At 49.9% G+C, this 16214-nt stretch overlaps 1 protein-coding gene across 6 annotated transcripts in view; it reads right to left on the reverse strand.

Annotated features, from left to right (window-relative positions):
* Window positions 1–16214, reverse strand: part of ctnna2 (catenin (cadherin-associated protein), alpha 2) — a 239838-nt gene that overhangs the window by 174766 nt on the left and 48858 nt on the right. For all 6 annotated transcript variants that reach the window (XM_023799332.2, XM_023799334.2, XM_023799335.2 and 3 more), the window contains exons 5-6: window positions 13988–14107; window positions 13169–13435 (exon numbers count right to left, since the gene is read on the reverse strand). In XM_023799332.2, coding sequence (XP_023655100.1) covers window positions 13169–13435; window positions 13988–14107 — 387 coding nt within the window. The remainder of the gene's footprint in view (window positions 1–13168; window positions 13436–13987; window positions 14108–16214) is intronic.

The raw sequence follows: 16214 nt of genomic DNA on the forward strand, positions 1-16214 counted from the left end.
GTACCGTAAGTCGACCGTGTTAGCCAGCAGCGGTGTAACGCCAGGATCGGGAGCAAGACGGCGTATCTCCTGGCGGAGAAGCCCTGGCCATCTCTCCCAGCACCCCGCATTGTCCTCCGCTGACAGCTTAATGAAGCTGCTGAGATACCGACCTTCCGACGTTTCAATTACCAGCTCTAACAGCAGAACTGAGGCCAGCATGGGCCGTTCTGGGCCCGGCCGCTCTCCGCGGATGGGATCTCTGTCCCTTAAAACGGGACAAAACGAACAATAAGACCAATAATAACAGACGCTCGCATCATTTGGTCTCCTCCCGTCGGCAAACGTGCGGCGCCGTTACGAGAGCACCCCCGCCCCGGTCCACACAATAAGAAAATCGATACTCATCACGGCAACGCGGCCCACGTCTGATTTAGGTGCCAATTTGGATGCGACCCAACAGCGGCACAATGCAACGCAGGATCGCGGGAAGCGCATTCTCATTTCTCCCCGAGTGGATTCTGGGAGAAGGCGGGCTGCAGTGAGACACGGGAGAGCGAGACGAACGGGCCTGGATCGATGCTCCCTGGCTACTGACATCACAAGATGGCCGCACCACATCCAACCCACCAGGAAATGAGGTACGCGAAAACGGCAAAAGTGCAGGCCAGGGTACCACAAAGCCCATTTCCAGGACACAATACAGGCTGAAAACGGCTCCGACCTCAGCACCTACTGGGAAAATCATTGATCGTACGCATCTGTACCCGGGCGACTCAGAAAGGAGCTCTGAGAGCTGACAGACCCAAACCCCAATATACATATGGTGTATGTCTGTTTGTCTGTCTGCTCTGGTCCCGGTATACATTACATTGTGGGGACCAAATGTCCCCAATGTGATAAAAAACCTGTTATTTTTCCAATCCTCACAAGGGGAAATTCAATATTTAAAAATCTGTGACTGCAATCAAATAACTAAAAATGCCAAAAGACTTATGATTTGTTTGGTTACTTCTGGTTAAGGTTAGGGCTGGGTAGGGGTTAAGGCTGTCATTGTTGGGATTAGGGTTTTTCCCCATGTAAATGAATGGGTGGTCCCCACAAAGATACCTTATCTGTGTGTGTGTGTGTGTGTGTGCGTGCGTGCGGAATCTTTTCTATTTGTCCTCCATTTCACGATTCTGCTCCACGTTCACAGCACTGCAGCACCAGCGTAGGGTGACGGTCAGCATTTTGAGATATTGTGATACATGTCGTATTTAGTCATACACATACCTACAGATTATGACGTAGGTGTGAATGCATATTCTCCTCTTTTGTACGCTTCTTAAAGAAAACGTGCTGAACGGCGACTCTTCGGGGGGGGGGGCGTGTCGGCTAAATGGCCAAGCCTCTCATACTCCCCGAGGCTGAAGCAGACCCTCCGGGCCACACCGGTATTCGCAGATAAAAATAAACTGCCCTGCGTGGGTTAGACGTAATAAGCGCTAATTTCTAAGGCCGAGCAGAGCGCCGTCGCTCAGAGAGAAACATGCACGGTGAGCCGAATGCAAACAGATCACAGCTCAACTGCAGGAGCACAGCCCTCCCCTGAACTCACTCTCTCCGTCCCTCTACCTCCATCACGCTCTCTCTCTCTTCTCTCACACCCTCTCCTTTTTTAATTCAACCCTGTCCCTCTTTCAATCCGTCTATCTTTCTTCCTGAATCTTTGGCTTCTCTTCTTCCTCTGTGTTGTACTCGTTTTTCTTTAAATCTCACACCTTCTCTCCCTCTCACTTCCTGAATCTCCCTCTCTTCCCTAATCTCCCATTCTCCTTCCCTCTCTTCTTGAATCTCACTCTCTCCTCCTCCTCTCTTCCAGTCTCCCTCTCTCCATCCCTCTCTCTCTTCCTGAATCTCCCCCTCTCCCACTCCCTGAATCAACCACTCATCGTCTCTTTCTCTCCATCCCTCTCCCTCGCTTCCTGAATCTCCATCTCCCTCTCTCTCCCTGAATCTCCCTCTCTCCCTCCCTCTTTTCATCCCACCCTCCCTCTCTTCCTGAATCTCCCTCCCTCTCCTCCCACTCTCTTCCTGAGTCTCCCTCTCCCTGAATCTCCCTCTCTCTCCTTCCCTCTTCCTTAATCTCCCTCTCTCCCTCCCTCTTTTCATCCCACCCTCCCTCTCTTCCTGAATCGCCCACTCCTCCGCCCACTCTTTCCCCCTCTCTGCCTCTCTCACTCTGTCCCCCTTCCCCTCCTCCCATCCACTGGTGCCCCCCCCCTCCCCCCATGTCGGACTAGCAACTCTGACCCACTACGGCGCAGTTGGTGAAGTGCCGCACCAGTAGAATGCTGCTCGTGGGCGACCCCGGTCCGATTGCTTTCTGGACTAAGCGGCCTGTCACCGGCACACAGTGGGCCAGCGGAATGAGGGACAGTGGCAGAGGACATGGAGGTGACACGCTCCCTAGGCATCACACAAAGCCAGTGCGCAGTGGTGCATTCTGGGGGACCGTCAGCGTGAGACAGGTGGACCCAGGACACACCACACCGGTGCAATAAACAGTCATCTCAAAAACATGCATCCATCCATCTTTCATGTGGCCTGGGTGAAGGGAATCCTGGGAAGCAGCCAGCCCGTGGGGGAGCCCGTCCCAGACACACAACCCCACCCCCCTGCTGGGGCAGAGCTGCCGACCATGACCAGCTCGGAGAGCCGGGACTCTCGTTAGGCTGCTGCAGAAAATGCCTCCGCAGGTGACGCTAATTACCGCCCTCTGTTCCCTGGTATTTTTGTCATCTTTCATTATTTACTTTCATGCTTTATTCACACTGCACTGACAGAGGCATTAGTCCTGGCCGAACGCGACGTTTAGTCCCAACTCGGCTCCAGCATCGCCAGCATAATTAAGGCAACAGCCACCGCTGGGGGGCTGCTTCGGAGGGAGAGAGGACGCCAAAGGGGAGAAGGTTCCGGAGAGGCTTGAGCCCCGCAGTCAGTAACAAGGCATAGAGGTGTCCAGCCGCAGCCTGGGAGCCGCTCATGCAGCTCTGCAACACACGTCCTAAGTGAGGCCAGGCGGGTGTTTGGGGCACGAGCGCCCCCTGCAGGCTGGCGGTGAAACCTGCGCTGCCTTGCCAGGTACCTAGTGTGTCATGAGAAGGCTGCCACAGCAGGGGGTCGAGCCCAAAAAGTGCTATAAAAATACACGTGTAGGAGGGGACACGAATTAGCGCTGATAAATTTAGCATTTGGAGGCCGATGCCGGTTCAGGGGACCCTGCTGTCATTTCACCCCACAGCATCGCATTTTACACTGAGACCTGAATAATAATGATGGTTCTTGGGGGGGGGGGGGGGGCTGCCTTGTCGAATGATCCTAGTTTGTGTAACAAAAACCGCAAACAGCTATTAGGTCCCACCCACCCCCAGTTTTAGGCCACACCCACTTCATTGAGCCCCCACCCCCCTAACTGTCATGGGTTTCTTGAGAGACGTACGTCCCTATGGGAGTGTGTGAAAATTAACGGGCGCACCCCTCATCCTTTGCTCACTGCTCCCCCCCCGCCAGCCAAACCCTTATTTTCCATTCCGAATCGCCTCCATGAACAGGGGGCCATCACTCTCGGACCGGCCGCTCCCGCCGTCTCCCGCACCCCTCACGTAAAACCGGGCGGACGCCTGGTGTCGAGCGGAGCGTGACGCCAGAGGAGACACGTCAAATTGCATCGGAGAGACATCAGCCGCATCTGGCACTCGCCCAGCCAGACAGGAGACGCCCAATCGCGTCGCCGCCGACGGATGCACCTGCGGCTGCTCCGATCATAGCGGGGGAGGGTCCGTGGAGATACGGGGGGGGCCGCATCACCAGAACACAAGCTTCTGGCCCACTCAACAAGCCTCGACACTATGGCCAGGAAGGCTGAGCCGGACCTGCACTGGAGAGGAGTTCCGTCCGCAGCAGTCACGTGACTCAGGGAATGCGGCAGAGGGTGGATTTCCCGACGATAAGGACTCTCCGCGGCTCCCGCTCTGGGAAAGCGTACCAGCACCCCGCCCGCTCCATCTGCGCCCGCATCCAGATTGATTAACCCGACAGAACGTGCAGCCTTAAAAAGCCGACGCACACAACAAAAGAAAAGGAACGTCTTAAGAGCTTCTGAAGAACAGATGTTTAACAGCGGCAACCTGGAGGTAAACTTTAAGCAAAGCCTCGGGACTAGAGAAAAGTGCTTTGTTTCTATAAAGTACTTTATACAAGGGCAAAAAAGGCAAAGACTTCAAGGTATAGAGCAGTTTCTTATGCAACACTACCCCCTGCTGGCTGAGGGTTGTCACTGCAGCACGGCCAGCTGGGGATTTGAAGTGCCGGTACATTAAAAAGGACCTGAACGGGAGTGATCCAAACCCGCAGCTGCACTGATAGGGTTCAGCAGGATCTGACAGGAGAACGACAATTTGCAAACCCAGTTCTGACATATTAATAGGTACCCTCCAAATCCGGAGGAGCGATACCATTTTCCCCGCCTCAGCTGAAAGGCGGTCAAATCTAATTTGCCGCTGGAACGCCGTCAGAAGCTCTCGGCGTAATCGGAGGGAAGAGGGGGCGGCTATCCGCAGAAAGCCAGACTCCCCGCTGCGTAGAGGCCGTCTCAGCTAATGGAAAGCGGAGCAGGAGATGGGCGGCCAGCCGACGGGTCGGAACCGGACACGGTGTGGCGCTCGCTAAAAGGAACCGGCGCCCATCGCGATCACGCCACATCTGTCACAGCTTCCTCGCATTCTGGCTGTGACATCAGTCCAACAGCCAGTACCACATTATCCATTTGACCACCTCCGACCACAAAACAAGGCTATGTGCCCAGGGGTATAGGAACGTGCCCCCCCCCCCAAATATTTCATTTGCCTTCATGCACCTTCCCAATAAACAGACCTTGGTATTTAAATGATACCATGATACCTACGCCATTCTATATGTACCCCCGGGGGCAATACGAGGCAATCTGTCGCTGGGAGTAGATTCCCCCATGAGGCGCTGCTTTTCCGACTCCCCCCCCCCATCTGATCAGGGTCCCTCCATCACACCTGCGGGGGCCATCTGTTCCCCAGCCTGCGCAGACTGTCCCAAACACATGCCACAGAGTCACTGGTGTGATGGACAGGCAGCTGCAGGACCCCTGGCAGATAGGTCCGCCCCCAATGGGGGGGGGGGGGGGCGGGGTGTGAGCTGGCGATGACTCCAGACAAACCGGCATCTGGACCTCCCTCTTTCCCTGGTCAAAATTTCCGACAGGAAGCCACACACCATCCATATTTCTCCCGGCCTGTTTACCGCCAACTCTCCCCGTCCAGAGTAACTCTCCCCGTCCAGAGTAACTCTCCCCGTCCAGAGTATCTCTCCCCATCCAGAGTATCTCTCCCCGCCCAGAGTATCTCTCCCCGTCCAGAGTAACTCTCCCCATCCAGAGTAACTCTCCCCATCCAGAGTAACTCTCCCCGCCCAGAGTATCTCTCCCCGTCCAGAGTAACTCTCCTCATCCAGAGTAACTCTCCCCATCCAGAGTAACTCTCCCCATCCAGAGTAACTCTCCCCGTCCAGAGTATCTCTCCTCGTCCAGAGTAACTCTCCCCGTCCAGAGTAACTTTCCCCGCCCAGAGTATCTCTCCCCAAGTAACTTCTAATGACCTCTGCCAAATTTCTCTCTCAGCCAAAGTCTCCCCCGCAGGAGTACCTGCGCTTTCAGACGGACCTGGGAAGCTCTCCGGGGACCCCCCCCCGGGTCAGACACGCAGCCGCACGCCACTGCGGAGGGGGGCAAGGGAGCGGGATGATGGATGACAGAGACATTGCGTGTGTGTCATGTGCGTGTGTGTGCGTGATGAAATGGCAGCTCTGTGCCGCCTCCCTCTCCATCTTCCCGAAATGGAGGCGACAGGATCACCGCCCTCAGCCACGGGCGTGGATTAAATACCAAACACGCACCCTGTCCCGCCCGCACGCTGCACACGTACACGGCTCTGAGAATAACCATGGAGGGGGTGCAATAAACCCCACTTTTTGGGAAGAAAGCTCCATGGGACACAGACCGGCAACGTACCAAACGCGGGCAAGAGCCGTGCAAACCCGCGGCCCATTGGGGACCGCCGACGGGATTCCGGAAGATTCCGGAAGAAGACAAATCGATACAGACCGCACCGAGATTTAATTTATTCAACATATACAGTCCTGAATACTAATGCATTCAATTAAGCAACCAAGAGCTTAGAAACATAGTTTAGCTTGCATAAAACAAACGTGAAATCCATACAAGATGGGAACCTTAAGAAACAAAGAATGTCAAGATCGTGTTGATTGACTATGGTAAAAACCTGAAACGTAATACATGCTATGTAACCACACATGTGACAAGGTCACAGCTACTAAACAGAGACCATGGGGGGGGGGGGGGGGGGGGGGTTGCAAGCACTTAAGGTGTTCTGGAGGAGATCTTGAAGAGCTAATGTGCACATTGGCTGTGCTGACCAGTGCGCCACTTAAACAGGATGGACAGGAGATGCATTAAGATGGTTCTGCTAGGCTGAATATTTGAAAAAAGCTTTTTCAGCAACAAGGTAACAAATGAGTCGGACTCCTAGGTTGTCCATCCCGGCTGGTTTGGCCCAAATCACATCTCGGGCTTCACTGGCTACTGCAGGATTAAACCAGGCCGTGATTGACGCTTCCAAAGCTTAATTTCTCACGGCGCTAATTCGATATGCATTCCCATCGCTTCCAGTCAGATTAACGTGGAAAACACAGTAAATCATAGTAAATGGGCACGGACTGCGTGCAGACGCGGGGCAGATTTACGGGCGCTGTCTGCCGCATTCAGGAGCCGGGCCTCAAAAAGATTTAAAGTGTGAGATTAGCTCTAATTTTCTTATATCAATTTAAGGCAGCTGCTCAGTTAATTTCCCCCACTAAACGGTTTCCATTTTATAAACTGGGAATGGTGGTCAATCATCCTGTGATATAGAGAGGGAAGAGGGGTTAGCGTCTGTTTTTATCTGTTTATGGAAGCATGGAGCCCATCACTGCAGACAACATTTTCGCCAAAATTTCCAGCAGCTGTTACACATAGACCAATATATCCATACACAGCTCTGCCCCTGGGACTGGCCCCTATCCATCCATCCATCCATCCATCTTCCTAACCTACTGATGCAGTAGAGGCTTACAGAGAGCTTGGGGTCAAATTCCAGGCACCACAAGGGACACTCTGTGAGACACACTTTTGTATATAGGACATTTAGCTATCGATCCGCCGTCATCCATCAATCCATCCATCTTATCCAATAGGGTTACACATACTTCTAAACGCACCCGAATTCACCAGCACCATCTTGGGAAAGATATCCTACCACTCCCCACCCCAATACACACACACAAAGACACTGTAGATCTAAATTCCTCATACAGTATTTGCTTCCTTGACCTCAAATCCCTAAAATAATGATTCCCCAATTCTGGTTCTGGGGGGCCAGAATCCAGCATAGTTTGTAGATATCCCTGCTCAAACACACCTGCTAAACCTGGCAATTAGCTGATTTAGATGTGTTTGAGCAGGGAAATCTGTGAAAGGTGCAGGATTCTAGCACTGCCCTAACCCGTTATTCTTACTAGTCACACCCACAGATTTTTTTCTATTTGCTGCTGGGACCAGCAAAGACACGAGGATCCCCGCAGCAGAGACACGAGGATCCCCCCGCAGCAGAGACACGAGGATCCCCGCAGCAGAGAATGAGGGACCCTGCAGCAGAGACACGAGTAGGGCTGGGTACCTAACTTTGGTACTTTTGTGGTACCGACCGAAATGCTCCAATCCTATCGAGGATCGTAAAATTACGATTATTTCCTTTTGCTGCCAAATTCCGATACCCAAATCTCAGCGCCTGTGAGCTAATAAGCCTGCATCACACTTGTGTAAAGATCTAAAGTCTCTGATAATTGGCTGCCTAACGTAACATTTCAGGGACACATCACTGAGGCCGGAAGAAAAACTTGTGCCCGGAGACAACTTGTGAACTGGTTCGCGTGTGTGTACGTTATCATTTTTGTTTGTCGTGTAAAAAATGCCTAAGAAATCAAGGCTCCACAGGATTCCAGGCTGTCATTTTTGGAGGCTTTGCGACTAAATTTTATAATTAGGCACCCAAGTGACTTGCACATACGTCTCTCATTTATACCCCCCCCCCCATATAGTGGCTGACCACATCGACGTATATCACATGAGACATCCGCAGACAGTGGGAATTGGTGTGTATGTGTATGCATGTGTGTGTGTGTGTGTGTGTGTGTGTGTGTGTGTGTGTGTGTGAACGAGATCATCGGAACTCAGTCTGATTCACTTCCTCAGAGTACTGTGGAGGCATTTGCAGCAATAAACTTGCTGATTGCTTCATCGCAAGCACCGGCGCTATAATGGAATTTACGCGAAAATGCAGAAAAAAGACAAGTTGATGGAAATATTTTTGTACCTCAATTCAACTGAATACCTTTTGCCTGTGTCTCCAGCCGGTGCCGGCGGTGAAACGAAATGATTTGTGGGATAACGTTACATCGTTTTTTATTCTGTGGAAAATGAACGATCGATCTGCTGGACAGATTTATTTATGAATTATAAACATGTTGTGAGTTGTATAAGTAAAATCAGGGCTAGAACACCGGCTGTGTCCCATAATGATCACGATTGTGTCCATAGTAACTAACCAATAACTAACGAAACGACTTGTTCAAATAAAAGATTAGCGCTGTAATGTTTCACGTATTCTTGTTTTTGTTGAAATTCATTTTAAAACATATTGATATCGAAAATGTTTGAACTATGCCCAGCCCTAGATGCGAGGGTCCCCGCAAGCAGATTGTCTTACACAGAGAGGCACTGCAACGCCGAGGTGGGGGCTGTGAGGGGGGCACTTAAGGTGAGTTATCAATGGAGAGAATCCCCAGGCCTGGACACAGGTCTCTGCTTAATATTTGCTGAAAACTTTTCCTGATTAACATGGGAGGGATGGCAACCCAACTGCCTAGGGCTGTACCAGACTCAGAATTTTGAGAATCAAATCGGAATTGGCTGTTCAATAAGAATATTTGACTCTTTTTCCCCTTCATATAGACTATCTGGCAATTATAAAATCCATTAGCATGAGTTTCAGTGATTTCGACAGTGCGCTGCGGCTCGGTGTGGCTCGAGCGCTACATCGCTTCCAAGTTATGTTTATGGATATGTTGGGGAAGATGACACAGGCGGCCCACATGCAAATCTGTTTAAATGAAGGTCTTCAGCCTAATTTCTTCGGTGAAACACGTGAAGTGCGTGTGTCCTTCCTAAGCACATGGAGTTCGGTCGCACAATTGCGCGGGGCAATGAATGCAGAACCACCAGTTAATTACTTTGAAATTATATTTGTTATTTCGATGTTAAATTACTGCCACTTTAGGTCTCTTTCGTTCTATCCATGCCATGTACAGCACAGTACTGAACATCTTTAGAAGTCAAGCACACCTTAATTTAAGTAAAACTGCAGTGATATCCTACCCGATTCTACGCCTGTGAATATCCTGCCAGCTTGGTATCGAATTCACAGAGGGTGAATAAGAGGTAGATGAGATTTCTGTTTGCAGCGATTCATTCTCTCCTCTAGCGCTTGAATTTCATGTCCCAAGTTAAGGATTAATTAATTTAGGCTGTTTGGTTTTTACAGACGCGTTTCGCCACTAAGCAATCATTACAGTGGTTAGACGCCGAAGATGGCTTACTGCCAAAATCCCTCCGTCATTTGATATACTTCCAATAAATGAATGAGCGTATTCGCTTGCGCGTATGTTTTTCTCTTTGTTAAGTCTTTATTTAACTTGCACCCAAAGAGATCAAGCTGAATTCAAATTGAATGCGCCCACTCACCTATAGGTGCATAGACTAGTAACCACAGTCTCGCATATGGAACGCAATTCAGAGAGCCTATAACACAAAGCCGGTTGCACACAAAATTTCTGTTATTTATGACAGTCGTAACAGGTCTGAGACTGAAAATTCCAATCGTCGACTTCCAGGGGGCAGCCCAAAAATAACCGCCAGCAGGAAGTGAGGGAAACAGCATTTTTAACGCTGGAAATATCAGCCGATATCAACAGAACACAATACAATTCCGACACAAAGAATACCAACCAGGGGCAAGGGGAAGGAGGGCAGGTAAAACTAATCAGAGACTGACGAAACTCTTCCCTTTGCTCGGCACAGAAGCCCCCATCAAGAAGCTAAATAATAAAAAAACATATTCATGAATGTTCCGGAAGCCCCTCTGGGTTACTTCTGGTGAGGACGTGAGAACATTCCGGATTGAAGGGCATGATGGGCCAGGCTGCCTGGGAAGGGGGGAGGGGTCAGAGCATCATACAGCCGAACCCCTCTTCCTTCCTGGGAGGAAGACCCCCATCCCACGCTCCATCAGCTTCATCGGTGATCACGATAAAAAACGAACAGGCTCTGATCGGGTCATTCTTAATCTAATCTTAACATACAAACGTGGAACAAATCACTTAAGCTTCAGGAAGACTCATAAAATGGTAGCATATTTTTTGGAAGAATTTTTCTTGCCACAATCATATTAGTTTTAATACAATATGATGCCGTTTTCGTTTGCGAGTTTTGGCTACTTAGTCAATCAAGAGAAATCAGAGAAAAAGCCTTAATTGTCGGGCATGTGACCCTCGCTTGTGGTGTCACCACCCACTTGCCCTCCCCGATACCACCTGTACGGCACAGCCAGTTTCCGAGGCTACTGTGGGTCACCCAAAATACCACACCGCGCCGCCCTCTCCCCATTATAGAGACGGACAGACCCAGTCAGTTCCAGCCCATCGACTTGCCAGCCGTCGGCCCCACATGGGATTTTGAATGGCGCTCCATGGTGGGAATCACATCCCAGCACACATCCCTGTCTGTCAAAGCTGCGCTGGCAGAGGAGGTCTGCTTCAGCTCATTTAACGCTGCCTTACTCCCAAGATTAAATTATCTGTCACTTTTGTTATGTAGTAGCAGCTCGCGATTTTCCAGAGCCAAGATTTGCCAGAAAAAAAATAAGAAACCGAGCAGCTGAGCACAAAAGACATTTTTAGCTGAGCTGAGCTGGGAAATATTATCCACCAGAGGCATCCGTTTGTAATTCCCTCTTTCCCCACTAGAGGTCACTCCTGCGTAGATATTAGCAGTGGACACTTGATTGGCTGCATGGAATCATAGAAATTTTTCTGCTGTTTTATCCCTTAGAGATCAATGATAAAGCCACCGAGTTAGACAGAGATGAAAGTGTCCAAACCAGCATGAGAATCCAAAGAAAACCTCAATGTAACTGGAATAATTGCCTTTTTAGAGGTTTTAAGGAGACATCGCCATCACAAGGTGTTATCAGGTCTGCAGGAAAGGTCAGCGCCCGCGGTTCGCGGCTCAGCCGACTCGGACTAAGACCCTCCCTAACTCCAGAGTGAGGAAGCATCTTGGCCAGAGCACTCCCACCCTGACCTCTGAAAAAGTCTGGGCTCCATAGAAAGCAGCACCGTCTTCCTGGTCAACAACCAACCCGAACAGCTTCCAGTCCATCAAATCCAGAGAAAGCCAGCTTTTTAAGAGCTCCCACTTTTGTACAGCGTTATGATGCGGAGCAGAAGCAAACGTACCAAGACAAGCTTGATTTCAGATTCTGCAGACATTTACTTTCATGAATCACACAAGAGGATCACGACAGATTTATTTCCTGATCAATACCCTGAGCAAGTACCCTTTAGTGCAGTTCTTCCCCATGTCCAATATAGTTTTGCCTGTTTCTGATGCAGTTTTATCCTTGTCAGATACAGATCCATCTATGTCTAATACACTCTTCGTGTTCAATAATGTATAACAATCCCAGCATGCACTGGGGCCTGGATAATAACATAAGCGGCATAAATGAAATGTCAGTGGAACCTAAAACACAATCGAAAAAGTGTTGGGCAATTGAACACAAGCGCTGAAGGGAACCCCTAGAGGATAAGGGCACATTAAAGGTCCCACATGATCTACACACTTCTGATGGCTCTTCATGCTGGTGTTAGTTTTGTGCCAGAAGTTCAGATGTATTAAATGTTCCCTGGAGCAGCATCACTCAGGAAACCGTTTGGGCTCCACGACCATTAAGACAGCAGATTCTGTTTTCTGTTTTTTTATACATCGTATTTATCACACCAGTTTCCAAATAATAATAAAAAATCTCACATCTAAGGCCTTGAAACTCCTGTGGCAAATCGAAAGTCCAAAGAAATTTAATTATTAATTTTTGGAAAAATAACACTGCATAGTAGTCAAATCCTCCAGGCAATTGGTAGTAAACAATTCAGGTCAAGCGTGTATCTTTCATAAAGTTGAGTTCAACAGACCATTCCTACACTGTCTAGAGAACATGAAGATTTCCCTCTGGCTCCCATTGATGAAATATGGATTGCTTGTGTTTCTACTAATAGCCACTAGATGTCACTATTGGTGCATTTCAGCCATTTAACTTGAACACTGGCAAGCTTTTGATGTGTTTCCCCGTCTGCTCTCTTCTGATTGAGGATTTTCACAGAGAATATAAATAATTTCACTTTTCCATGTTTCATGCCAATAGAACACAGTATCAGTTTACACAACGATACAAAGCCAATCTTTTGTTTCCTCTGTATGTAATTTAGTAGCTGTCTACACAAAAGCTGTAACAATCGGGATGAGATCTGTCCAATAAAATCGGTTCAGCATGAATATTACTATCCAATCGCATGCTGTAAACATGAAGTGCTCTGCCTAATCCATTATGTTGAATGTGGTCTCATGGCTAATCACATACTCTGTACATGACAATTACTGTCCAATCAGATCCTCTCAATACGGGTGGGTCCTGCCCACTCCTGCTGTGATTGGATGCTGAAATTGCACGTAGTGAGCAGCACCCATGCAGCCAGCAGGCAGGATGGTAGCCACTGAGCGCAGCTGTAAGGAATTCGGAGAACCACAGGGCAGTGAACTCACGACACTGGCAGCTCTGTTTAGCAGCTGAGCGTAGCTGGGAACGGATGCGCTACAGGGGGCATGGGAAACAGACGGGAGTGACTGGTGGGGAGGGTAAGGAGGTGTCACTTCACAGGGGACACTCACGTCGAATTCGTTGAGGGCGGCCGCCAGCTCCCCGATCCCGGTGTGGCCATGCTTCTCGTCAGTGGGGGAGGCGGCCTGCGCTGCCCCAGCCACGCCCCCCAAAGCTTCCTGCACCTGCTTGAAGACGTAGTCGCGGTTGGCGCGGGTGGCGGCCACGTCGGGGTGCCGCAGGAAGGCCTGCGACGCCGTGTACAACATGGTGGCATTCTTCTTCAGGGCCCCACGGGCTGCCGCCATCTCGTCACGGCACTGGGGGTCCTTCAGCTCCTGGGGTGGGGGATGGTGGGGTGGGGGGGGGGGGGGGGGCAGAGAAAAGAGGGAGGCGTTTAGCTTCAATCAGTCAAACTGTACGACACTCAAACATACTTGCTTAACATTAAACAAGTGAATATCAAAAGACCGCCTCTGCCAATATGGTAACAGCTAAAGGTAATTATCACACCCACTGCAGGGAAGGCAAGTGAATAAGACTCCTGGGAAAAAAAAAATGCTTGTAATTGCATAAAAGCTCCAACCGCAAAGTGCCGCAGCTGGACGCCGCTTCACTGCCCATTGTGTCTATCTGAGCAGATGATGGGAAGCCTCAAAGTGCCTGGGGTTTGTTTAGGTGCGGCGGCGAGCTCACTGCAGCATGCACAGCTAACGAGCGCTGAAAAATGGGGCCGTTATAATAATTTACATTTGGTGCAGAGAAAATCACAGGCAACACATTCAAATTAAAGTCCAGGGAGCATGTGTTTTGTTTTGAAATATCTTCGCAATTGGCACAGTCTGGATGGCGGGAGGGGAACAATGCCTAGTCAGAGCCCACCCCCTCACCTGCTGGCGGCGAGCCGCCACGTAGTTCAGCTTCACCATCTCTCTCCCGAACTCCTTGAAGCGGTTCGCCAGGTCCTGCTCATTGGTGGCGCTCTTGACCGCCTCCAGGGCCTCTTCTACCTGCCCAAACACACAGAGATATAAACAGCGGCAGTGTTCACCATCACTCAAACCATGTGTCTACATGGGACCCCTGAGGTTTGGAGACCCCCAGCTAGCCACAAAGAGTCACTGCATTGGGTGGGCGGGGGATTGGGGCTGAAGTGACTTTTTAAATGGGGTCCTGAGAAGCAACAAACCGGGCGCTGGATACAACAAGAGAATGACCTCAATGCCTCCTGCTTCACGAAGCTCAGCTCTGAAGCAGAGGGAGCTGCCCCAGTGGGATGAGGTCTCTTCGGAAGTGGTCATCTTTCACAGAAGCTCAAGACCACATGTCCATGGAGAGTGGGCAGATGCAGCCCCAAGAATTTATGAAGCAGTCAAATGAGTAGCAGGAGGAAAACAAACAGCACAGCATTTTTCGCCCTCCCTCTCGTGCTACTGTCGTCACGGCAACAGCACAATGAGCCACAGACGTCCGAGGAGTCCTTTGGAAAACTGCTCACGGTTTGGAATAATCTATACTTCAGCAATGACGGATTAAATAAGAGTAATTAAATTAGTAAGAGGAGGAGCTGGAAAAAACTAGAACATGATTTATTTTGGCGAGGCGTTCCCCATGGTGCCATCCTCAGCCCACATGCAATATATGGGATCAGCAGGCTGTCCGTGCATCTGAACTGAAAATGTTCTCTTCGTAGAATTCAGTGATCCCCCACAGCCCTCTTCAGCACCATGAGAAGTACCGACCTCAGCCTTAATCCCGAGTCTTTTTCTCTAAGTGATATACATGTGCAAATGGGCTTCTTCTGGCAGCGAGAGAGAGAGAGAGAGTCATAGCTACATCCAGCAGCTGTGGAGGTCAGAGAAGAGATGCTGTCAGAGGAGGACAGCGGGGTCCTGAAGCTGAGGAGTAGGCGTCCTCTGACTGTAATGGCCCCCCATCACCTGCGGGGGCAGACAGCCACTCGGGTAGCCAAGAGCAGGAGGCACAGCAGCTCTGTGACAAGCATCAATTTGAGACAATCTTCTGCACGGACAATTGGCCTAATGGAGGTGCGCTACCCCCTGCACAAGTGGCAGGAAAACTGTGCTTCTGGTGGGGGTCAAAGGTCAGCATGTCCGTTATTGGAATTGGCACAAAGGGTGTTAACTGGAGAGCCAGTCATTGACCGATAGACACAGCAAAAATACCAATCCATCACTGGTAGAAAAACCTTCATCCACTTGTGCTGCTAGAACTACCACAAAGTTGACCTCAACAAACTCTCCAGCCTGGGAATCGGGAACTAAGCTAATCAAAGCATCCCAACAGAAAAGTGCTACTATGTCTGTGCTAAATTACTAATGCACCGCGCAGGCCCCACTCGGACGCCAGGCCCGATCCAGCAGGTTTCATAGCAACACAAACCCAAACCAGACGGTAACCGGGGCAACATTTCTGTTCTAGGACGGCCCGTTCCATTCATTGTACTGCTGTAACCAGTCACTAAGGATCAAGACCGGTTTCAGTCATAAAGCTATGACTGGACCCAGTCCACAAGCAACTGGGTTTCACACTTTCCTGCTTCTGCCAGCCTCCGTTTGGTGTGGGTGCGAGTTTTCAGGATGACCTCTCAATCAGCCAATAACAGACAGTGCCCAGGATTGGAGTTGAGAACCACTGTTTTATTACTGGCTGATGGAGAGATCCCAAAAACCCACACCCACACCGGCTATCAATGGATCAGCTTCCCCACCCCTACTCTATGGGGACTACCTCTCCTGGTTTGGGGAAAAGGATTCAACAGCAGTTATCAGTCTCATAGAGTCACAAACAGCCAACTACCTGGTGTATGGTCATATCATATCATATCATATCATATCATATCAGGGTACAGATATGGGTGACTGACAGAAAATAGAGGGCATAAATGTAGTCTGCCATAACACTTATACAAATACAGTAAATATTAATAAATCAATAATTTCACAAGTAGATAATGTGACCAGAATGACAGACAGGCAGGACACAGTACGACAGAGATGGAAATTCCAGCAGAAAGATTCAACTGGGATCAAAGAGGTTCTTGGACAGTAGAACCAGTGTATGTGCGCAGTTCAATCACAATGTAGACTAGTTCAT

Source organism: Paramormyrops kingsleyae, chromosome 25 (assembly GCF_048594095.1).
Source record: "Paramormyrops kingsleyae isolate MSU_618 chromosome 25, PKINGS_0.4, whole genome shotgun sequence".
NCBI lineage: Eukaryota > Metazoa > Chordata > Actinopteri > Osteoglossiformes > Mormyridae > Paramormyrops > Paramormyrops kingsleyae.